This window comes from Gastrolobium bilobum, unplaced genomic scaffold (assembly GCF_033153095.1).
Source record: "Gastrolobium bilobum isolate Gb01-03AN ecotype WA unplaced genomic scaffold, APGP_CSIRO_Gbil_v1 utg4377, whole genome shotgun sequence".
Taxonomy (NCBI): Eukaryota; Viridiplantae; Streptophyta; class Magnoliopsida; order Fabales; family Fabaceae; genus Gastrolobium; species Gastrolobium bilobum.
In genome coordinates, this window is record NW_026895684.1 from 434,137 (window position 1) to 458,513 (window position 24,377).

General features: G+C 33.9%; 1 protein-coding gene and 1 non-coding gene across 2 annotated transcripts; one reads left to right on the forward strand and one right to left on the reverse strand.

The window, feature by feature from the left end:
- Positions 1 to 13,976: 13,976 nt before the first annotated feature.
- On the forward strand, positions 13,977 to 19,578 carry LOC133290819 (ribonucleoside-diphosphate reductase large subunit-like). Its single transcript, XM_061488944.1, has 17 exons — positions 13,977 to 14,204; positions 14,291 to 14,352; positions 14,436 to 14,523; positions 15,866 to 16,129; positions 16,294 to 16,531; positions 16,616 to 16,692; positions 16,831 to 17,001; positions 17,103 to 17,195; positions 17,285 to 17,434; positions 17,535 to 17,621; positions 17,763 to 17,927; positions 18,019 to 18,138; positions 18,301 to 18,503; positions 18,581 to 18,730; positions 18,808 to 18,955; positions 19,314 to 19,397; positions 19,480 to 19,578. The coding sequence occupies exons 1-17, from the start codon at positions 13,977 to 13,979 to the stop codon at positions 19,576 to 19,578; spliced, it is 2,427 nt and encodes an 808-aa protein (XP_061344928.1).
- Positions 19,579 to 23,737: 4,159 nt separating this feature from the next.
- LOC133291421 (small nucleolar RNA R71) lies at positions 23,738 to 23,844 on the reverse strand. Its single transcript, XR_009748795.1, has one exon. It is a non-coding gene; the product is annotated as a small nucleolar RNA R71 (small nucleolar RNA).
- Between the last annotated feature and the right edge of the window lie 533 nt (positions 23,845 to 24,377).

Below are 24,377 nucleotides of genomic sequence, written 5' to 3' on the forward strand. Positions count from 1 at the left end.
TAAGAGAAGTTTTTTTAAGTTGTATCAGTTTTTTTTAAAATGTGTCTTTTTTTGAAATGAACAACTTTTAAGTAATTTTTAAGCTACAAAATTTATATAATTATAAGAAAGCTTACAGCCTTTTTTTTTTTACTTTAGCTTAAAAGTAGTTTTTATCTTTAAAAAAAAGTGTCAAACAATCTCTTAGATTATGAGTATTTTATTTTTTATTTTTTTTTTGGTGTGGGAGTATTTTATTTTATTTTTTTTAACTTAAAAAAAATGTAAAATATAATTTTGAAATTTTTTAATATCTTTATTCTTTATTCTTTATTTTTCATTAAATTTTAATAAAAATTATCACGTGAAAATTTTGTGACTGTTTTGTACAGTTTATTTTAATAAAAATAAAAAATAATAGTATATTTTTATTAGTGTTCAAGAAAAAGTTTACTTTATTATTATCAACTTATGATTATAGATGTTTTAATTCTGAAACTTCAAAAACGTGATTTTAATGTAGTAAATTTTATTAGGTTCATAAAAGTCAAATAAAATGACAAAATACACGTTAATAGTTTATAAATCTCGTTGTGTGTTGTTTAAGGACCTATTTGGTATCATGTATAAGGCTTAATGGTATAATCATGACATTTTTTTTTTTGTATAACTAATCATGACATTTTTTTTTTTGTATAACTAATCATGACATTTTTAGTTGTTTGGTGTGACCGTCGTATAATATAAGTTTATACAATGTAATCTCTTAACACATCAAAATGATGTATAACTTAATCAAGCCTAAAAGGAAGAATTAGGCCCTACAAGGTGTTGACGTGTTAATATTACTGACTAGTGCAATTTTTAATAATTAATATATTATTTTAATATTAAAATAAAAAAAATTCTTTTTAATATATATTTTTATAATATTGGATTTTTGTATTTTATAAATATTAATATATTTTTTAAACACGGTGATGAATAGATTTTTATAAAAGTTAAAACCATATAACATATTTAGAATAAGGGAAAAATTATTCTTATGCTACATGTAGGGGTGTAAATGGGCCAGGCTGGCCCAGCCCAGCCTACGGCCCGGCCTACATTGAGCCCAGCTCAGGCCCGGCCTTTCAGAAAAATAGAGTAGGCTTAGGCTTATAAAAAAGCTTTTTTAATAAATAGGCCATAGGCCAATTTTGTCAAGCCCGGCCTACAGCCTTGTAGGCTGGCCTATTTAATTTATTAAAATAAAATAATAAAAAAATATTTATTTTATGTGACAAAGACACAAAGTACCAAATACCAATATCTCTTACTTTTTGTGCTATTTTATTTTATGAAAGGAAAACTTGTATAATGTCTCCAAATTTTACATGTTGTTGCAGCTTAATACCATGGAGCAATGGGTACCTTGCTGGATTATGATGTTACTGATGAAGATCTTTCAGTAATACTCTTCTTTCCCTTGTCTTGATGGTGGTTTAAAGATTTTTAGATGAATGACGTTCTCTTGTAGACTTTATTTCAGCATCCAGTAATTGTATTTTTCTTATTTTTCTCATTTCTTTGACTCTATTCCTCTATGATATACATTCTAGAACTGAGGTATTATGTTGACTCTTTCTTGTTTGTCATTTTTTTCTTATGAGAAGTACTAGTGCATTCATCAATGGAACTTTCTTTGCTCTATACAATTTTTTTTTTTGCTTAGTATATATAGTGGGAGGCCTACAAGGCCTGTAGGCCATGTAAGGCTTTCTTATTTTTGATAATGGGCCGGGCTTGGCCTACAAATAAAGCCTTTAATAGGCCAGATAGGCTGAATTTTTTTTTACGTAGGCTTGGGTCAGGATGGCCAAAGCCCAGCCCAGCCCAGCCCATTTACACCCCTAGCTACATGTGATAATTTTCTCTCCTACACACCATTCGATAACTGTGTCATCTTTTTTTTTTTTTTTTCTTTTTTTAGGTGGTGGAGCCCACAAATTTATCTCTATGACATGAGATAACTTATCTCCTTTAACATGAGATTAATAAATCCCTTAGAATAATTACACAAATTTTTCATTAAAAGGATATTTTTGTTATAAATATTTATTTTTATCTTATCTAGTATTATACAGTGCATTATCAAATGCTGGATGAAATTATCTTATAGGATATATTATCTTATATAATATTATTTCAAATGCTATATAGTATTAAAATTTAATCATATCTTATACTACAAGGCCTCCATCAAAGATGACCTAAGTGTTAATGTCAAAGTACACAGCATTTTAAACTGAAGGGATAAATTGAATTTATTTATTTTTGGTAAACGAAATAAATTTTTTAAATATTTATAATAATACACAAAATCACATAAATCAAAATCTAAAAATATCGCTAAGATGCACGTAATGCAAGTTGAATTAATAACAAATGATTATTATATATGGGCGTTTTTTTTCTTTAATTTGGCATTCGCATGAAATAGGCCGATGGTTAATGTATTCAAATTTTAAGGAGTAAATACTATTTTCGGTCCTCAGCAAATTTTACAATGTCCATTTTAGTCCCTAGCAAATAAAAAGGCTATTCGTGGTACCTAAGAAATTCAAAGTGAACTCATTTTAGTTCTTTTGAGGGACTAATGTGGGTCTTTTTTAATTTGTGAGGAACCACAATTTCAACTAAATGAGTCCATTTTGAATTTCTTAGGTATCACGGATACCCTTTTTATTTGCTAGGAACTAAAGCGGACATCATGAAATTTGCTGAGGACCACCAAGGGTATTTACTAAATTTTAAATAGTTAGAATCTAATTCAAATTTGAAATTTAAATGATAAAATATTTCTTTCATCCTTAAATAACGAGTGGTAATATATTAATTACACTTGTTTTAAAAATAAAATAAATATAAATTATACTTTTCACCTTTCTTTTCTTGTAGATAAATAGGGGTAAAGCTAAGACAAACAAAATTAAATTATTACACGATAGCTAATTAAATCAGAACCAAGATAAAAAGGGCAATCAACTGATAAGAGTTATTGAATATCCGTGGGAGTCAATGAACACCGTTTATTTTATTTATTTTTCTACTTCGATTTCCATTTTTATTAAACGCATGTTAATTGTTCTTTCTTTGGAAATGAGTCATTTGTATTCACCTTTACTATAAACAAACATGCAAAGGAATATTGTCATGTCATGATTATACGATATGAAATGATTTTAGTCATGAAGGAACAAATCAATGGTAATGGTTTTGTTTCGTAACTTCTTATCATAATATATTTTTCTCTTCCTTCCCTCATCATCATTAATTCATTTTTATATGGTAATGATTTTTTTACTTTAAATGGTTATGTTAAATAACAAGAGGATTTATACTCAATAAACAAAAATATTTTTGGTACTACGAATGTACCAAGTGATCAGTGTGTCATTTACCAAAAATGAAAAAGTAACATATTTACACTATATGTATCTTTATGGTTATTTCCTTTCACATCTCTCTTTTTTCCATTTTTGGTAAAGGAGTGCATACTTTTGTTGTACCAAAATTCAAAAACGCTCGGCCGCTTGCAGGATCAATGTCTGTCCCCGTAAATCATTAGCGTATTTTGTCCTCAATCACACGTTTCATGAGAAACTTCCCAGGAAGTCACAAATCTCATAATTGCTCCAAGTCAAAAACACTTAACTATGAAGTTCTTAAGTTATGGGCTGCCGAAAAGTATATGCGCTTTTTTATTATAGATAGTATCTGCACAGTCTTCTAATCCCTCTTGTTACGGTGTCTATTCGATTCATTTATGTACCTTTCCCTTTAAAAGCCTAATAGGATTTTTTTACCGTCACAGCCCCTCCCACCTTAGCGGACTGGACTCCAGACATTGGGCTTTATATGGCCTAGTGGTACAACCCGTCCCACATACCAAAGGAATATATATTCTCCCCGCCCTTGTTAGCGCTCATGTTACATGCCCTCCAACTTCCGCTTAGTTCATCCTCAAACCACACCGTACTAGAATAGAGGTCCTGCTCTGATACCACTTATAACGCCCAGTCGCTTGAAGGATCAATGATTGTCCCTACAAATCAACACAAGACTTTTCAGCATGCTTTGTCCTAACTCACACACTTCTTGAAAAACTTTCAAAAAGGTCATTCATCTAAGAATTGCTCAAAGTCAAGCACGCTTAACTATGTAGTTCTTAAGTTATGGGCTTCCGATAAGTAGATGCATCTTGTTAGTATAGGCAGTACATATTAATTTCCTTAAGCTACATATTAATGGAGTATGTACTCCTTTACCAAATAAGGAAAAAAGTAACATATTTACACTACTTGTATCTTTATGGTTATTTCCTTCTATATCTTTTTTTTTCATTTTTGGCAAAGGAGTACATACTCCTATTGTACCAAAAATTATATAACGCTCGGCCGCTTACAAGGTCAATGATTGTCCCCACACATAAACACAAGATTTTTCAGCGTGCTTTGTCCTCACTCACACACTTCACGATAAACTTCCCAGTAGGTCACTCATCCTAGGGTTGGCAAAACGGGCCAACCCGGCTCGACCCGGCCCAACCCGCATTCAACCCGTAAAAATCAGGTCGGGTTAGGGTTGACTCGAAAAAATAAACGAGCCAGAAAACCCAACACAGCCCAACCCGAGCCGGGTTAGGGTTGGCTCGAAAAAAAACTCGCGGGTTGGCTAAAAAAAAAAACTCGCGGGTTAGCTCGAAATGATGCCAGTGGGTTGGCTCGCGGGTTGGCTCAAAAAAATTGATTTTTGTGGAACTTTGTTCTCCAACACTGCATAAAATTACCAACACTGCCAAAACTATTGATTGCCTAATGGATAATGGTGTGAAGACAGTAAGAAAATTAAACAACATGGTTCAATAGCTGAAAAAACAACATGCTACCAATAGCTGACAATATGGTTCAAATCAAACAAGTATCAATATGGTTCAAAAAAACTAGGTTCATATGGTCTTTTATTAAACATGTTAACACTAAGAAAATTAATATAACAGTGGTATTCAATTTCATGAGTGAGTCTATTCATATTTATCGGTTTAGAAATTAAATAATGGACAAAAATTTATACAAATAACAGAACTTAAATGAATGATTTTGTCAATTCAACGTGCGACCAAATGCTAATGGGAATCAAAGACAGAACAACATGATGATCTCCTGCTCATGTGCATTTAGAACTTGTCGTCGTCCATTTCTTATGAACAAATTTCATGCCTTTAAAATAGGTCAGATGCGCATTAACCATGAAATCTTATAAAAAAAGAATAAATATTCACTTATATATCATCAACAACAGTTGGGACCTCCGCTTAGCAATTTCATTAAAGGATAATTGAAATTCATGATGAATCAGGATTTCCTTCATCTTATTAAGGAACCATAACAATTTTAAATGTGAAAAGCTTAATCTAGCATATCACAAACAAGTTCAAGAAGGGATATGGGATATTTATTATCAGATCTAATCAAAGGATATATCACAAGAAAAATTAAAAAAAATTAAAAGAATCACATCCACTATTTACACTGACTTAGTACCAGTTCATTTGCACCTTCCATCAAACAGTGAGAATACATCAACTTATAACCATTCTGATATTATGCTAACAAAGGATTTAACCATTTGTTTGGAGATATTCAGCGTTTATAAAAATGACAGCTGACAATATGGTTCAAATCAAACAAGTATCAAAATTTAATATACTTTAAATTTTCATCCCCTCTATCAAAACAGAGAATCTCGGTCTTTTTAAGATGGGGCAGAGCCGGAGATGCTGTCAGTTTCAAGAACAATGTTCAAGAATATGTCAATGCCACAACTAACTAACTAACTAAGATCTTGATTATAATAATAATAATAATAATAATAAAGAATTGGTGGAAGAACCTGAACAAAGAAATTGAAGGAGGAGGTTTCTTGTTGCAGAAAGGGAGAGTAGAGGGAAGAGAGTGAGAGGAGCCTTGTGGTGTTGAGAGGGAAGCCAAGGATGTTAGGTTCTCTCACAAGGTAGCAAAAGCAAAGCGAATCCACGCCGCCAGTGAACGCTTCGCAGCACTTGCCGGAAACACTTTCTGTCAGGTTGTTTGCCGGAAACACTTCCTTTGCAGCACACGCCGCCAGTGATGGACTGATGGTGATGGTCGCAGGTTCTTCGAACAGCTCGCAGGGTTCGACCGTTCGGTGAATCGGTTGGGCAAAAGGGGCAGATTATGAGATAGCTAATTTAGCTCGTTAGGGTTGGAAAAAAAAGAACGAGAAAGTGATGACACGAACGATATTATTAATTAAATTTAAATTAATAAAAAAAAGCCAACCCGCGAGCTGACCCGTTTAACCCGCAAGCTGGCTCGTTTGAGTTAGGGTTGAATCGAGTTGGCAGCTCATTTAAGCCAGCCCAACCCGACTCATTTAGGCCGGGTTGCGAGCCAACCCGAAGTCGGGTTCGTTTTTGCCAACCCTAACTCATCCCATAATTTCTCCAAATCAAACACGCTTAAATATGGAGTTCTTAAGTTATGGATACCGAAGAGTATATGCATCTTATTACTATAGGTAGTACATATTAATTTCTCTAAGTTATTCTTAATTGTACAGTCTCATACCTGCGCAGTATTTGAATCCTTCTCGTTAATGTGTTGATTCGATTCATTCATATACTCATCCCGCTGGAAGCCTGTTGGGAGCCTTTTTATCGTCACAATCCTCCCACTTTAGCGGGTTGGACTCCTGACACTAGGCTTTATCTGGACTAGTGGTATATGTAACACCTCGTCTCAATCTAGTGTATTATCATACATTATGGTATTAAAACGCAATTACAATCGGAGTGATTGACTAGAATTACGGATAAACTTTTTCTTTACTTTTACATTCATTGGCATTAATAAACTCTGTATTCAATCATAACAAATACTTTAATTGTAAATCCTACATAATTTGGAAACATACATCTTTGTTTTTACAATTTTTTATTAGGTAATACCATAAACCTAAAGGTGTAAAACATACTCTAAGTCGTTCATCATGAAGACCCCATAGACTAACATGATGTAAAACACTCTCTGTCACTTTATCATCACTGAACAACCTTAATGTTTCCCAATACTGGAACTGCTAGCCCTCACCATAAATTATAATATTTTACTATGTTAAACCATACCTTAATTGGATCTGTATAGCTCAAGATACATTTGTTGCAAGCCAACCGCTTCAAATCGATTCTTTGGAAATAGGGCAACAAATCCAAAATTAAACTGAGGATGATCCATATACCCAATGGCCATGAGATTTTACATGATTATAGCCTTATGTGTTAGCTTCACATAGGTCCAAACTTCACTCAAATTAGAGCTTCGTATCTAGAGATATGACCATTTTACTAAGTCATGTTTTTCTTGTTCAAAACCTCCCCTGTTCAGGGGGAATCGATTCCCAGCTCCTTAAAATTTTATACAGTAGCTGAATTACGTCCCCTGTTGCTTGGGAATCGATTCCTAACCTATGTGAATTGATTCCTCAGTGGATATAATCAAAAAGGCAGCATTTTGCTGCATTTTAAGACACGTGAACCTTTCCCCAACATCATATCTCACCTAATTGACATTATATACATCAATCATACATATATCTTGCCAATTATAGGCTTATGACATTTATCCATTTATGAATCAATTCCAATACATATTCCTATCATGTCTCCAAAATGATAAGTCTAAATACATATTACAGTATTACATCATTTTGGAGAATAGATACATAACTGCACAACCTATACATAGGTCCCAAAATGGCATAGACGTCACTCATACTTTCAAATTACACAACATCAAATGAGACATGTAAATATACATCAACATATACTCCCACAGGCGTGCTATAACATGGAAACTTGCCTAACCTCGTGCTCGGTGATGCTCCTACACAATAAGTACCTGCACCTGCAATCCTCATGACGTGGGGTGAGATATACATATATATCTCAATAAATCAGGGGTTCTTAGAGATTCCTCCACCCCAAGTTCATTTCAGAATAAAAGCAATAAATCATATGATACAACATATACATATTCATGTTGTGCAAATAATGCTAATCCAAGATATCCCTCAGGTCAACACACCTTTCCAGGAATGCTCATAGGGGTGTTCGCGGTCTGGATTGGATCGGTTTTGGAAGTAAAACTCATCTGATCCAATCCCTTCGGTTTGATCATGTAATCATCCATTCGGTTTAGATTTTTTTTCAAATCCGATCCGATCCAATCCAATTTTTTTCAGTTTGGATTGGATCAGTTTTCAGTATTTTGAATATCCTAAAATTAGTTTCATGATTATTGTGCAAATAACATCTTTTATATATATTGGCTTTGTAAAAAAAAAATTTGAAACACAAAAATATCATTAAACAATACTATAGTTGATGAGACGTGACTAATTTTTTTTTGGGTTTAGTTGATGAGTTAATGGGTCTTGAGTTTATAAATTTTTGGGTTATGATTGGAGAAAGGACAAGTAGGTAGAGAATAATTAATATATTGGATCGGTTTGGATTGGATCGGTTTTCATCAACCCATCCGAAAACCGATCCAATCCAATTAAAATTTGCGGTTTTCTTTCGGTTTCCGATTTTTCGGTTTATTCGGTTATCGATTTTTCGGTTCGGTTTTCGCGGTTTGGATCGGTTGATGAACACCCCTAAATGCTCATACCGCAATAATAATAAATCCTAATGGCCAAATAAACTACACTCTATGAATTACATAAGAAAACCTCTTTGATACATACAAAGTGCAAAAACGTAGCATACACATACATATGTCAAATGCATCACATCAAATCCATGCAATTACATATGCCACATAAACCACTACCCCTTAAGGGTATCGGGGAATAAACACGGGATAAATTTCAAAGTCCGAAAGCTTACCTTTTGTTGCTTTATACATATTCTCCCACTTTGAGTTCCAAAGTGTCATAAAGCTTGCCAAAAGGATCCACACACTAGATTCCACTAGGATGGCCTATTAAAGTCACAAGTGTGGTCAACAGACATTCCATTATCAAACATCAAACAAAGCATATAAATCCCAATAGCCCATTACTTGCATTGCAAGAAATCAAGCCATTAACACTTGATATTTTTTAAAATATCAAATCAAGTCCAAATGATGATCTAACTCCATTTCTATCGTTTGTTTTGGTCCCTTAACATATATTTTAAATGACTTAAGGCTACATATCTCTCTAACAATTTCATTCATGAAAATATGTCATTATGCAACCTAGAATCACCCATTATACAAACTAGGTGGAAATGAGATTGTCTTATCTCAAATGGTTCCACAAAGCTCCCAGAAGTATTCTCCAATCTTTGCATGAGGTCAAGCCACCCTCCTTTACTCTCTAACTCCTCAAAACTACAACTTTCCCAGCCAGTTTTCTCCCTTCACACATACACATTCAACAAATTGTGAATTAGAGGTTACTTTGCCTTATGATTATAATAAACTTTCAAGTTCACACATTCTTAATTCCATGACAATCAAGAGAGTTAGAAATTCAAGCTAAAAAGTCATGGTGGTCGAGTATGAGCAGAGGCACGAAGAAGAAAAAAAAGGAAGTGATATCTCACTTGCCAAAAAGCCAAAGTACCTTAAGCGTAATTCCCATCATGTCCTCTCATCAATTTTACTCATCTAACTTGATTTTAGACTTTTATTAAAATTATTTAATAATGTCTTATTCCATTATTTTTGAGTTACGAGCAACTTTTACTTACTAGCCATTATATCCCAAAACTCACACTTTTTTGCATTTTTTCAAAAAACGTCTTATTTTTCTCCTAATTAATTTCTTAACATAATTATACCATACTTATCATTATTAATCCAAAAATAAATTCATTATTTCATTAATCACAGGTTAGGGTTATTATGGTATAGCCCAGCCCACGTGCCAAACGAATATTTCCTCTCCGCGCTCTCGTCAGTGCCCGGGATGTTACATGCCCACAAACTTTCACTTGATTCGTCCTCGAACCACACCGTACTGGGATATAGGCTTTGCTCTAATACCACTTGACGCCCAACCAATTGCAGAATCAATGACTGTTCCCACAAATTAACATAATATTTTTTAGCATGCTTTGTCCTGAATCACACACTTTCTGATAAACTTCTCACGAGATCACCTGTATCAGAATTGTTCAAAGTCAAGCATGTTTAATTATGGAGTTCTTAAATTACGGGCTACCGAAAAGTAGATGTATCTTGTTAGTATAGGTAGTACATATTAATTTCTTTAAGCTATCCCCAACTGTACGGTCTCATACCTGAACAATATATGAATCTATCTCGTTTTGGTGTTGATTCAATTAATTCATATACCCTCTACCGCTAGAAGTCTGTTAGGAGCCTTTTTATTGTCGCAACCCTTCCCACCCTAGTGGGTTGGACTCCAGACATTAGGCTTTATCTAGACTGGTGGCACAACTAAGCCCACGTGGCAAAGAAATATCTATTATCTCCGCTTTTATCAGCGCCTAGGATGCTACAAATCCATTTCTAACAAATATACATTAATTTAGTTTTATCATATTTTTAAATTGATTTAAATACTGGGAAAGAATATTGTAACAACCAATTAATTTTACTGCAAATGTTATTACCAATCAATTTCACCGTTAGATCGATTATGTTGATCCAACGGTTATATTTATTTCTATATTTGTATGGTTAAATTCTCCATATTTAATACTTTATATTTATTTCCACCTTTGTATGATTATGATTTCTCATATTTAATGCTTTCACATTAAATACGAGGAATCATAACCATACAAAGATGAAAATAAATATAACCGTTGGATCAACATAATCGATCTAACGGTGAAATTGATTGGTAGTAACATTGATAGTAACACTAATTGATTGTTACAATATCCTACCCCTTTAAATACTAATTATACTTATTTGCTATGATAATGAACAATAACTTGAATTAAATAATACTCCACTTACACAAAAATCGTATTATCAACATAATCAAATAATTATTTATATTTATGTATACGCGCGCACATCTACGTGTGTATTACCATTTTTATAAGGATGATCTTATCTATATAATTTATTCATATATATTTACTATAATTATGAATAGTGATATCAAAAAACAGTAAAAGTATAATTAAATTATCAGAAAAATATTTCTGCAGTTAATGCAGACTATGAAGCACCGACACTTCAAAATTCTTGACGTGTCGTGTCCGACATTTCCTGACACTTCAGTACTCGTTGCAAAGACTCAAAAAATGTTCAAAAGTTACGTTGCGTTGCATTTTGAGTCCCAACTATTAGATTATTTGGATTACGATTACTATTTTATTGTGTTTAATATAAACATTTGGGATATCTTATGTTTCTTTGCAAAATTGATGAGTATTATAAGTTTAGTTTTATTTTTTGTTAAATTATTGAATATTAAATATAATATACATTACATAAATTTAAAATATTATATAATATCAAAACGTGTTCTAACGTGTTGAAATTTAACATTTTTTAGAATTAACGTGTCAGAGTGTCGTGTCGTGTCGTATCCCGTGTTGGTATCGGTGCAACTTATGCAGATAAGTTTTCTACATTTACTTCCAAAACAACGTCGTTTTGGGATTGAAAGATTATAAAATTATAATTATAAAGACTATAATAACTCTGAAATAAATTAAAATTACAAAAATACCATCATTTTCGCTCTAAAACGACATCGTATTGGGCTTACTGCATATAACTTATCTGCAATAACTGCAGAAAAAGCGAACTCTTAAATTAATTTTGTATAAATGATGAAAATCTATTTTGAATTTTGATTTTTGTTCTCTAGTATAACTTCAGCATTTTATTACGATTGGTTTTTTATTTGATTTTTAATACGTGTTCATTAATTACTCTGACTTTTAAAATTCAAAGCATATATATATATATAATTTTTTAGATTTCATAATGCAAATTTATTTGATTGACTTGTATTGATTTTCATATTGCTTAATCGTGGATTTCGTGAAATTTATTTGGTTATTTTTCAATTCAATTAGAAGAAAAAAAGTGATTTTATTTGGATTTACACTCTGAAAAAAAGTCATGGTCACCCAAAAGCTTAAGCTATTGGGTGAGAATATTTTTAATAGTTATATTATTTTCTAATACACCCCTCACGCAAGAGTCTTTGGGCTCGAAGAGTGGATATTATCACGGCCCAACTTTTATGGTTTACCTTGTACTTATTTAATTCTATTAGAAAGTGAGGGATCACGAGGATTGAACTCGTGATCTTATAGTAGGGCGGAGTGTTAACGGGCCGAGCCGAGTCAGACTTTGATCTTAAAAGACCAAGCCTGTGTTAAATGTATTTCTTTGACTAAGCCTGTTACCTGATATGAATATAATCATCGGCACGTGACTTGACTTATTTACAATAAATAAAAGTCTGTTTAGCCTGTTTTAAACAAACAAAACAACAAAAATCTATCCAGACAGAATATACAATTAACAACATAGTAATTTCATAAATATCAATAAATTCAATGTATATCCAAACAGTATAATATAAAATAAAATCATTCAAAAAGTCTGTTTAACAAATAAAATGGGTGAAATGGATTGAAGAGAAAGAGAACTATTACAAGTAGTATAAAAAATATAAAATAAAACTAAAAATTAATATACTAGGTCAACCTGAGAGGCTTTAACGCCGAGCTTTTGAATTGAAGCCTATGATCTTTTTATTAAATGAGCTTTTATACAAATACAAGTCCAAGTCTGGTTCTAACAATTAATATTAAACATGTAAACTCAGGTCTTCACGAGCCGAGACAAAGGCCCCTGATTCGTTTATCACCCCTATCTTATAGTCACTGAAGCTATGATATCATGCAAAAAACAAATCCAATCCAAAACCTTAAGGTGTTATGTGAGGATCTTTTTAATGATTTATATTATTTTCTAACACCCCTTCAGGCAGGAGCTCTTTGGGCTTGAAGCGTGTATATTATTACACAGACTTAATTTTTGATTTATTTAATTCCACTATAAAATAGAGAATGGTGAAGATTGAATTCGTGATCGTGTTGTCACTGAAACTTTGATAGCTAAATGGTTTATATTGAAGATATGCTCGAGAATAGCAACACAAACCAATTTGAGAATTAATGAAGATGGTGTGCAATTGGAATTTAATGAGAGTGCGATTTTTAATAATGTATGGGAGTGTGATTTTGTGATCTGAAGGGTTTAATGCAATTTTGCCCTTTGATTTTATTGAGAACCTCTAATTCAAATTTATGGTGAATTTAGTATTCATATTTTACTTCGAATGATAACAAATCCAATTTTAATCATTGACTTAAAGTTTTTTTTTTTTTGGAAACAGACTAAAAGTTATTTGATATTTAATGGCCCAACTCAGCCTCTAACGGGCCAATTTTTTGATGGATAAGCTTTGAATGGTGATATTTTCAATATTTTTTTTTTATATAATAATCTTTGAGGAACTTAAGTGACGACACCATAACTTTTCTTGCACTAAATTGAGCATTTATTCAATTTCATTCTATTCCATTCATCACCATTCCATTTTATTCATCATTTTTTTTTGTAAGCCCATTTTATTCATCATTATATATATATATATATATATATATATATATATTCAAACATAACTACTTTTTTGTAAAAAAAATTCACCAGGTTGATTATTAGCTTCAAAGTTCCAAATACAGGGAAGATTACGCGGGAAAATTTCAGATGGCAGGGAAGGCTTGTTACTTACTAGGCACATAAACATAAGGAAAAACCGTAATTTCCAAATCTCAAATCTCAGAAATTCTTCACTCCGAGAAAAGCTGGTCTATAGAAAAAGAAAAAAAGAAGAAAGAAAAGAACAAGACAAAAAAGATGTATGTGGTGAAGAGGGATGGGAAGCAAGAGGCTGTACATTTTGACAAGATAACCGCGCGCCTTAAGAAGCTGAGTTATGGGCTGAGCACCGAGCACTGTGATCCCGTTATTGTGGCTCAGAAAGTGTGCGCTGGCGTCTACAAGGGCATCACCACTACTCAACTCGTTGAACTCGCAGCTGAAACTGCCGCCTCCATGACCACTAACCACCCTGACTATGCTTCTGTCAGTTTATATATTATTCTCTTCTCTCATGCTTTTTAGGGTTCTTATGGTTTCAAATGTTTTATGTGTTTGACTGTTTTGTGCAGTTGGCTGCTAGGATTTCTGTTTTCAATCTGCACAAGAATACGGAAGAATCGTTTTCGGAGACGTACGTGTGGTGGCGAATGATGTCGATGTTTGATTTGTTGAGATGATTTCGTGTTTACCTTGGTCGAATTGTGATGGTTTCAGGGTCAAAATATTGCACAGCCATTTTCATGAGAGATCTGGGATGAAGGCTCCTCTTATTGCTGATGATGTATATGAAATAATCATCAAGGTACCTCTCCTTGCTGTTGCTATTTCATATTTTGTGAGTCTTACATTTGTGAATCTCGCTTATTATTATGCATAGGGGAGAGGGTCATATTTAGATTTTTTTTTTTTGTTACAAAGTACATTATCTACTAGGGATTAGTACGTTGTGTGTTGGAATGTACTATCTTTATTATATAACATAATTTGTAAGAGTTTAGAAACAAAAAATTTGTAAATATAATTTTTTTCTATATATATATATATAGGAGTTTATTGCTCTTCGGTAACAGAAATCATCATTTCTATCCTGTACATAGAAAAAACGATGGAGTCCACTAAAATATAAAAGCAAAAAAAATCAAAAAAGAATGCACAGATTTCTTTGGTGAGAGCAGAAGACAACTTATATTTTCTGCAACCGGAGACTATGATTTCCCATATATATATATATATATATATATATATACGAGTAGGATTATATTGACAAATTTTTTTTTTACAAATTTACAAATTACACTATGTTTGATAGCTAATACTCTACTCAAGAATGTATTACCGGTCAGATATAATGTAGTATGTAAGAATTTCTAAACAACAAATTTGTAAATATAACCTCCCCTTATATATATACACGGGTGTCACTAGATATAATTACCGGATATAACTTATATCCAGTAAGTCTAAAATGACTTCATTTCTACCATTAATTTCAAACAATTAATTAATTAATTATTGAGTCACATTTATTAATTAATTATTAATTTCAAATAAATTATAATTGTTAACGGTTGAGATTTATGTCAAATTATTTTGTAATTGTTATATGGGTTTGCCTTTTTCTACAGTCAATGTACAAAACTTATCTACATTGAGCCCAAAACGACGTCGTTTTGAGGCGAAAATCAAAGTATTTTTGTAATTGTAATTTATTTGAGGGTTATAATAGTCTTTTTATTATAATTTTTTAATTTTCAACTCAAAACGACGTCGTTTTGGGAGCAAATGTAAATAACTTATCTACATTTACTTTAGAAACATTAAAGCCTTGTTCTATATATATGGGACATAATCATTTAACCTAGTGTCAAACTAAAAAGTTTGACACCAAATTTCAACTGTTATTTTTGTCAATCTGACGTGATTTATTTGAAATTAATAATTAATTAATAAATATGACTCAATAAATATAACTGTTATAATTACGAAAATTAACTGTCAAGAATTGGTGTCAAACTTTTTAATTTTATAACGGTTTCAAAAGATTTATATATATATTTATATTTGAAATGCTTAAAGTTTTGCTTAGCTTTTATTTGGTATGATGTTATGAATTTCACGTTTTATCATTTTCTGTTTCCTTTTAGAATGCGGCTCGTTTGGACAGTGAGATAATCTACGATAGGGACTTTGACTATGATTACTTTGGTTTCAAAACCCTTGAGAGGTCCTATCTCTTGAAGATTCGAGGAAATGTTGTGGAAAGACCTCAGCACTTGTTGATGAGGGTTGCTGTTGGAATTCACAAGGATGACATAAATTCTGCTATCAAAACTTACCACATGATGTCTCAGGGATGGTTCACTCATGCAACTCCAACTCTTTTCAATGCAGGAACACCTAGGCCTCAAGTATGTTTACGGTTTATGCTCCTTCCCTATCTTCCTCCTTCTCTCCCCCTCTTTTGTGGTCCTGCGGTTTGCTTTTTGTCCTTATAGTCTGCAAGATTAATATGATGTGGTGAACTGGCAATCTCAATTCTCATTTACTTTGATCTGTTTATGTGCCTTGGCAGTTGAATAGTTGCTTCCTCGTGTGCATGAAAGATGATAGCATAGAGGGAATATATGATACTTTGAAGGAGTGTGCTATCATTAGCAATTCAACAGGAGGAATTGGTATTTCCATTCAGAACATTCGTGCCGCAGGCAGTTACATTCGAGGAACAAATGGGACATCCAATGGTATTGTTCCAATGCTGCGTGTGTTCAGTGATACAGCGCGTCATGTTGATCAAGGAGGCAAAAGGAAAGGTAAATCATTTCTGCTTAATTGACAATTCGTATATTAAATGAAGATTTGTTAATTGCCTTTATTTACACACGTGCTTCTTGTAGGTGCATTTGCTGTGTACCTAGAGCCATGGCATGCTGATATATTGGAATTCTTGGATTTAAAAAAAAATCATGGAAAGGTATGATTAAATGGGTTTAAAGGAAGTGGTAACGATTTTCTTTGATTCCCATCATTTTGATATCACGTAGTTCTTAGTCCTAGTTGAAGAATTATTTTATTTGATCGCCATCACCATGCGTTAGTGTTATTTATGCAGGAAGAGCTTCGTGCTCGAGATTTGTTTTATGCTCTTTGGGTGCCTGATCTCTTTATGGAAAGAGTTCAGAGTAATGGACAATGGTCTTTGTTTTGCCCCAGTGAAGCGCCAGGTTTGGCAGATTGTTGGGGTGAAGAATTTGAGAAGTTGTACAATCAGTATGAAAGAGAAGTAAGTTCGATCTTGATTTGTAGGCTTGTTTTGCATGTTACAGGATGTGCATTTTGCTGATCATTGCCTTGTTTTTTTTTACCAAATTCATATGTGCATAGGGAAAGGCAAAGAAGGTTGTCGAGGCTCAGAATCTCTGGTTTGAAATTTTGAAGTCCCAGATAGAAACTGGAACCCCTTACATGCTGTTTAAGGTGGTTTACAAAAAGTTTCTTTTTCAATGCACATTTTGTTTATCCTTTTTTATTTTTTTATTAAAATTCTTTCATTTGCTATATCCTAGGACACTTGCAATAGGAAAAGCAACCAGCAGAACATTGGCACAATTAAATTATCAAACTCCTGCACTGAGATAGTTGAGTATACAAGTGCAACTGAAACAGCCGTGTGCAGCCTGGCATCCATTGCACTACCACGATGTGTAAGAGACAAGGTGGGACTTCGCTGGCATAATTCATGTGATAGGCTCACATTTATTGATTCCTAGACGAACTTGTTCTCCCTGATTTAGAATGTTTATGTGCTTACTATAGGGTGTGCCCGTGGAGTCTTATCCATCTAAGCTTGTTGGGAGCAGAGGCTCCAAAAACCGATATTTTGACTTTGTTAAACTAGGAGAGGTACATTTTCTAGTTAATTTTCAACTACATACAATACTGGATGTTCGTTATGTGTTTCAACGTGTGCTCCGGTATTGATATTATCACTATATGACTAGTCTTATAATGGTTCTGAAGTTTACTGATTGTGACTATTTATAGGTTACTGCAACGGCGACAAGTAACCTTAATAAAGTAATTGATATTACTTGCTACCCAGTTGATAATGCAAGAAGGTCTAACTTAAGACACAGACCTATTGGTATTGGAGTTCAGGGTCTTGCTGATACCTTCATGCTACTTGGCATGGCATTTGAATCACCAGAGGTACATATTGTTTTAGGTCTGCTAGTTCATATACAGTTTAAGCTGGATGGATGTTCTTCAATTTGATAGTTCATATTGATGTGGAGTGTAGGCTCAACAGTTAAACAAAGACATATTTGAGACTATATACTATCATGCTCTTAAAACTTCTTCTGAATTGGCTGCAAAAGAAGGTCCCTATGAGACATATACCGGTAGCCCAATAAGCAAGGTATATTCATGTGAAAGGCCTTATCGCTTACCCTTCATTTTTTATGTACATGTACATGAAATAGATGCACATGTACATTCAACTTAATTTTTTTGGTGTGAAATTTGAAATGTAAATATCCAAGATGTTTCTAGTGGCTTAGGTGATTTTTGTATTGTGCAGGGAATTCTTCAGCCAGACATGTGGGGTGTGACGCCCTCAAGTCGTTGGGATTGGGATGCAGTTCGGGAGATGATATCAAGGTTCGGTGTGAGAAATTCACTTCTTGTTGCCCCTATGCCAACTGCATCTACTAGCCAAATTCTTGGCAATAATGAGTGTTTTGAGCCTTATACTTCCAATATCTACAGTCGCAGAGTTGTAAGGTTTGTTTTGTCATTCCTTGTTATTTTGTATTGGTATATTATTGCTCTATCTTGCTTGCTAAGTGTTTGTCTTTCAGTGGTGAATTTGTTGTAGTGAACAAGCATCTTCTTCGTGACTTGACTGAAATGGGACTGTGGTCTCCTACAATCAAGAATAAGATTATCTATCAGGATGGTTCAGTCCAGAAAATCCCAGAAATACCTGATGAACTGAAAGTCATATACAAGTATGAGATTTGTGGTTTTGTAACTGACCCAAACTTGGCTCTAATATATTTTATGCTAACTCAGTTTAAATTGTCAGGACTGTTTGGGAGATCAAGCAAAAGACATTGGTTGATATGGCTGTTGATCGAGGATGCTATATAGATCAGAGTCAAAGTTTAAATATTCACATGGTTCAACCCAACTTTGGAAAGCTTACTTCCTTGCATTTCTATGCATGGTCGAAGGTATCAACTTTTTTAATTGGAGCAAGTTAAAAATGTCAAACTAGCTGGGATTATATTCATATTTTGTTTCTAATAAAGGACTTTCTGGGTTTCCGGGGTATAGTAGATGCTCAGTCTATATGTTTGCATCCACAGTTATGGTCTTTTTATAGACAGTGAATTCCAGAGGGGGATAAACAGTTAGAAGAGATAGATCTATACACTGCCTACAACTGGGTTCATTTCTTCTACCCTGATCTTTATTTCTAGATATATCACTAGAATTTTATCTTTTCCTAGAAACTAATCTCTTTTGCTGGGGAATTTCGACCAACTGTTTGCTGATTGATCTTTATTGGTTTCTCTTTCGGCTTGAAAGGGTCTGAAGACGGGAATGTATTATCTTCGATCACGAGCTGCAGCTGATGCTATCAAGTTTACTGTTGATACATCACTCGTCAGAGTAATAAGAATTTACTATGATCTATTTTCTCATTCATGTGATTTGTACATTTTGATACTAAATATCTCCGTTGTGGATGCAGGAAAAGTCCAAGGTGGAGGAGGAGGATGATGATACCAGTATGCCAGAGATGGTATGCTCTTTAACAAACGGAGAAGAGGTCTTGACTTGTGGAAGTTGAAAGTGACAAATTAGAAGTGTGTCTGCCCGGGGCCTAAAATCCTCAATGGCTAACCTCTGGCAAATTATGGAATGGCACTCGTGGAGGCTTCAATGATGCAAAGGACAGTTCATGCGAATAATATTAAGCTTTCTAAATTATCTTTAGAGTTTTGTATAGTATTTTTGCAAGAAACCAATAAAAACAAACCCTTTTTACAAGAAATCATGTAAGAACGTGTAGAACCAGAAAACAATCAATCCCCAACCCAAAAACAGATTGAATACAATGTAGATAATATGCAATTCAATGATATAACAACGAAAATCAAATAGTATAGGGAAAAGAGAAGAAAACACTATAAGATTATCTTGGTTTACTCTCTAACCACTTGAGAGCTACATCCAGACTGAGGTCGTCGGTCCATTATGTCCAGAGCTTCCAACCGGTGCCCGAAAAACCAATTTACAAAGAAGTTTTACAAAAATTATGATCAAACCTTTGATCACTCTCAACTTATAGCCTATAGGGTCTCTCCAAATCTCTAATCACAGTTACAGCAGCAAACAAATGTGAAACAGATGTAGGGCACTACACTACGTTCACAATTACAAAGGATTTCACAAGAAAAGAAGAAGAGATGAGGGATATTGAGCTTTTCTCTCAAGATGTTCAAAAACAAGCCAAATGAGGGTTCAATTCTTGAATTTCATTATTCTGAGGTTTCTCTGTATTTTTTGCGATGAGCAACCCTTGTTACATGTTTATATAGGAGTTCTATGAGTTACATGACCGCTTATAGCTATTAGACTCCTAAATTTAATTAATCACATGACTTAAGATCAATATATGGATATTTCATGAGCTTATATCTGGATATTTGAGTGCAGCAGCCCTAAACTTGTAAATTTTGATCCAATTGATTATTTCTCACTTCTCACATATGAATGCATATATATATAGTATCAATTTTACAGTGTTCCACCTTGCGAGACTTGTATGTATGGATCAAGTATGTAAGTCTCTCAATGCATGAGTTTATGGCTTCTAAATGCAAACCTTAAGAAATATAACTCAATAAATTCATTCTCTAAGTTTCTTAGACTTTAAAATACTATTTACAACAATGTAAGCTTGAGTCTTCAGTTTTCTTTATTTGTCTTCAAGTCTTGAGTATTTAGAGTCTTTCTTCACTTGGAAACTTTGACTTTTATATTTAATTTGCTTATTTGAGTAGTCCCTTCGCTTTTGCATGTTGTCTTGGTCTTTCTAACACCATTTGGGACTTGTTGTATCGTTCTCCAAGTTATGTGTCCATGTTGAAGTAGTTGGTGTTTTGTTATCATCAAAACTTCAATACCTTATTCTCGTGACCTATGGTTCAACAAAACCTACTCTTGAACTGATACTGTTTGATCCAGAACCGAAGAGAACATTTAGAAATAGGAGAAGATTTCAAAGAAATAGGAAAACAATGGCTGAAGTTTATAATAATGGTAATGATGGGAACGATGAAAATAATAATAATGGAGGAGGACCAAACAAAGGTAAAGGACCATCTTTGAATGATATGGGAGCACCCTTTAGAAATGGTCCCAATAGAGGATTTGTCCCACCTCTATTAAATGTACCAAATTTTGAAATTAACCCTGTGATGTTTCAAATGATACTGAGTGCTGGGCAGTTCCATGGATTACCCTTAGAAGACCTCTATGACCACTTTGAAAACTTCACTAAAATGGTTGACAATTTTAGAGTTCAAGGAATAACTGAAGAAAATATGTGAATAAGGCTATTTCCTTTTTCTTTGGCAGGAAATGCCAAGGAATGGTTGAAAACTTTGCCCCCAAATTCAATTACAAGTTGGGAGCAACTCATAGAGCAATTGGTGACTCGCTTCTTCCATCATGCAAAGCAGGCCTAAGTCAGATGAGACATTGCATCCTTCAGGATGTATGATAGGGATAGCTTGTACGAAGCTTGGAAGCACTACAAGGACTTGTTGAGAAAGTGTCCTAACCATGGAGTTTCAGATTGGGGAGTTATTCATACATTTTACCATGGACTGACACCATAGCTTAAGGCTAGTATTTGATATGCATTCAGCATATAAGGAAATCTAAGCCAAAAAGTGAAAGAATGTTGATTAAATCTTAAGCAAAAAGGGCAATAATCACTGTTGATCTGTCAAAATCTTAATCAGAGATTATATACTGATTTTATGTTGATTTCGTAGGAAAAACAGACAAACTGGAGCTAAAAAGGAAAAAGCTAAACTGAAGGCCCACGCTCACAGCGTGGGTATGACGCTCAAAGCATGAAAGGAGCTATAAGCGAGAGGCATCCACGCTACTAGCGTGGAATTCACGCTAGTAGCGTCAGAGATCAAAAATAGGCAGAAGCTACCACGCTACTAGCGTGGCATTGACACTAGTAGCGCCAGACTCTCAATCAGTCCAAGCTTGCAGCGTGGAAACCACGCTAGTTGCGTGGAGCTCCAGGATTCTGAAGAAAAACTCCCACGCTCATAGCGTGGGAACCATGCTAGTGGCGTGGGAGGTGCGTCAATCAGCATTAAATCTGTTTTAAATCAGAGACAGATCACACTGAGATTACGACAAGGATTCAATCAAGATTCTACACCAGGCCAAATACTCTATAAATAGAGACTCAGACCTCAAGAGAAAAAACTTTTGCACAGTGAGTAAGACGGAGGAAGAACGCAGAGCAAGCTTCTTCTCCAATTTTCTGGTTTTATTATTTTATTTTATGAATTCTTTTCAATTCTTTGAATTGTCAGACATGAATATGTCTGGCTTGTTTTTATTATTGTGGTAAGGGTCATAACCCTTGATGTGAACCCCTTGTAGTTTGGTTAAATTTATATTTAATTATTTTAAATTGCATTTATTTTATCCTGTTCTTCATCTTTTAATTCTTTTAGAATTGATCACTCTATTAGGATTGCGAGGGTTAGGGTTTTCAATAGGAATATTGAGATTCTAATTCCTGACAAGGGTAAAATAACAGTTCATGTATGCACTAGGGATAGGTTACATGAACTGCAAACATGGAAAATTCACTGGGTTAAAGGATTAACTTGAAAAAGGATTTCTAAGGGATTATGATTCTAATAGGGTTAATAAAGTTAAGATCACTAAGGGATTAAGGCTTAACTAACCAATTAATAGATGGTGAATTGTTTGATCAATGAATAATTAAATGTAAATATTAATTAATATTACAAGGTGGGGATCGGAAAGGTGTTGGCGTCCTTTACTGCAATAGCTTTTTAAATATTTTTCTCAACTTTAATCTTTTATTCTCAAGTTCTCAAAATCATCTTTGAATTGTTCACAAGTCTTGAATAATTCTCAATTGTTACAAACACCATTACTTTCAAACCAACTCTTATTCATCCAATATTAAAGGAATAGTTAAAATAAATTCGGTGCCTCAATCCTCGTGGAGACGATCTCTACTCATTTTTTATTACTTGGAACGATCGGTGCACTTGCCGATTTTACGCAACAAGTTTTTGGCGTCATTGCCGGGGATTGACTACGCCTAATTTATTTTTAACTTTTGAATTTCTTGATTGGATTCTGTTTTGTTACTAATCTTTTTGCTACAGTTTATGCGAGGTAAAGTTCATCGAGATTCTTTACAGTTTGATCCAGAAATCGAGAAAACTGTAAAGGAAAATCGGAAACAAGCCAAGCAAAGAAAGCAAGAAGAATCTTCAGGTTCAAAGCCGCACAAAGAACCAGTGATGGCAGCTAATAATCAACCTCCGCCTCCTCCACCACCTGCAGCGGAGTTGATGGAGTCAATTCTGGCTCCTATGTTCACAAGGCCGAACTCTAGTGTCGTCCGGCCACAGATAGAGGCCAACAATTTCGACATCAACTCGTCTCTGATTAACCTGGTGGAGAAGAACCCTTTCGGCGGAGAGGATTACGAAGATCCTCACGACTTCATGGACAGATTTCTGAGAATCTGTGACACAACCAAGCATCATGAGGTGTCTGACGATGCCATCAGACTCAGGCTGTTTCCCTTTTCTTTGACCGGAAAATCCCTCAGATGGCTAGACCGACAAGCTCCTAACAGTATCCGAACATGGGATGATCTAGCAGCTAAATTCTTTACTGAGCATTTTTCGCGGGAAAAGTACAACAAGCTGGTGAACGAGATCACTAACTTCATTCAGCAGCCGGGAGAGACTCTTTGTGCAGCCTGGACCCGATTCCAGGAGTTGATCAGAAAATGCCCTCAGTATGACTTTCCAGACGACTAAATTGAGGATTTAATGTAAAAACTTCGATAAACCTTATGCTAATATTAGGAGTATAAATAAAAAGAAAAAAATTCAAAAATTCTCCTATGATTTTGCTTTGAATCACTTATCTCATTATTATTTTTAATCGCTTAATTCTCTATCGCTTTTACCAGTGTTTTAAATTTTTAACATTTGAATTTTTTATTCTATTTATTTGTCCTCACACTATTTTATTTAATTCGAATCAATTTTATTTTTCCTAAATGGTTCAGTTCAAAGAATCAAAATATTTTATTTAATTCGAATCAATTTTATTTTTGTCAAACCAGTTCGGAATTTCCATGATTTATTACTGATTCGAAACCCGTATAGATGTGCAAAAGGGTTCCAAACTGGTTTCGAATCGATTTCGATCCGGTTTTCCAAACCATTTCTTTTGGTTTGGTTCAATAACAACATCAACTCTCTTATCAACATAACAACACACAAACCTCATTACATAAACTCTCTTATCAATATTTTAAACATTTTGTTTAGT

What these genes read in the sequence shown, in the direction of transcription:
- LOC133290819 (XM_061488944.1), top strand. Translation starts at nt 13,977, where the DNA reads ATGTATGTGGTGAAGAGGGATGGGAAGCAAGAGGCTGTACATTTTGAC. An exon ending in TACAGTCGCAGAGTTGTAAG is followed by an intron (nt 18,504 to 18,580) that starts GTTTGTTTTGTC and finishes TTTGTCTTTCAG; the next exon opens with TGGTGAATTTGTTGTAGTGA. An exon ending in GAACTGAAAGTCATATACAA is followed by an intron (nt 18,731 to 18,807) that starts GTATGAGATTTG and finishes TTAAATTGTCAG; the next exon opens with GACTGTTTGGGAGATCAAGC.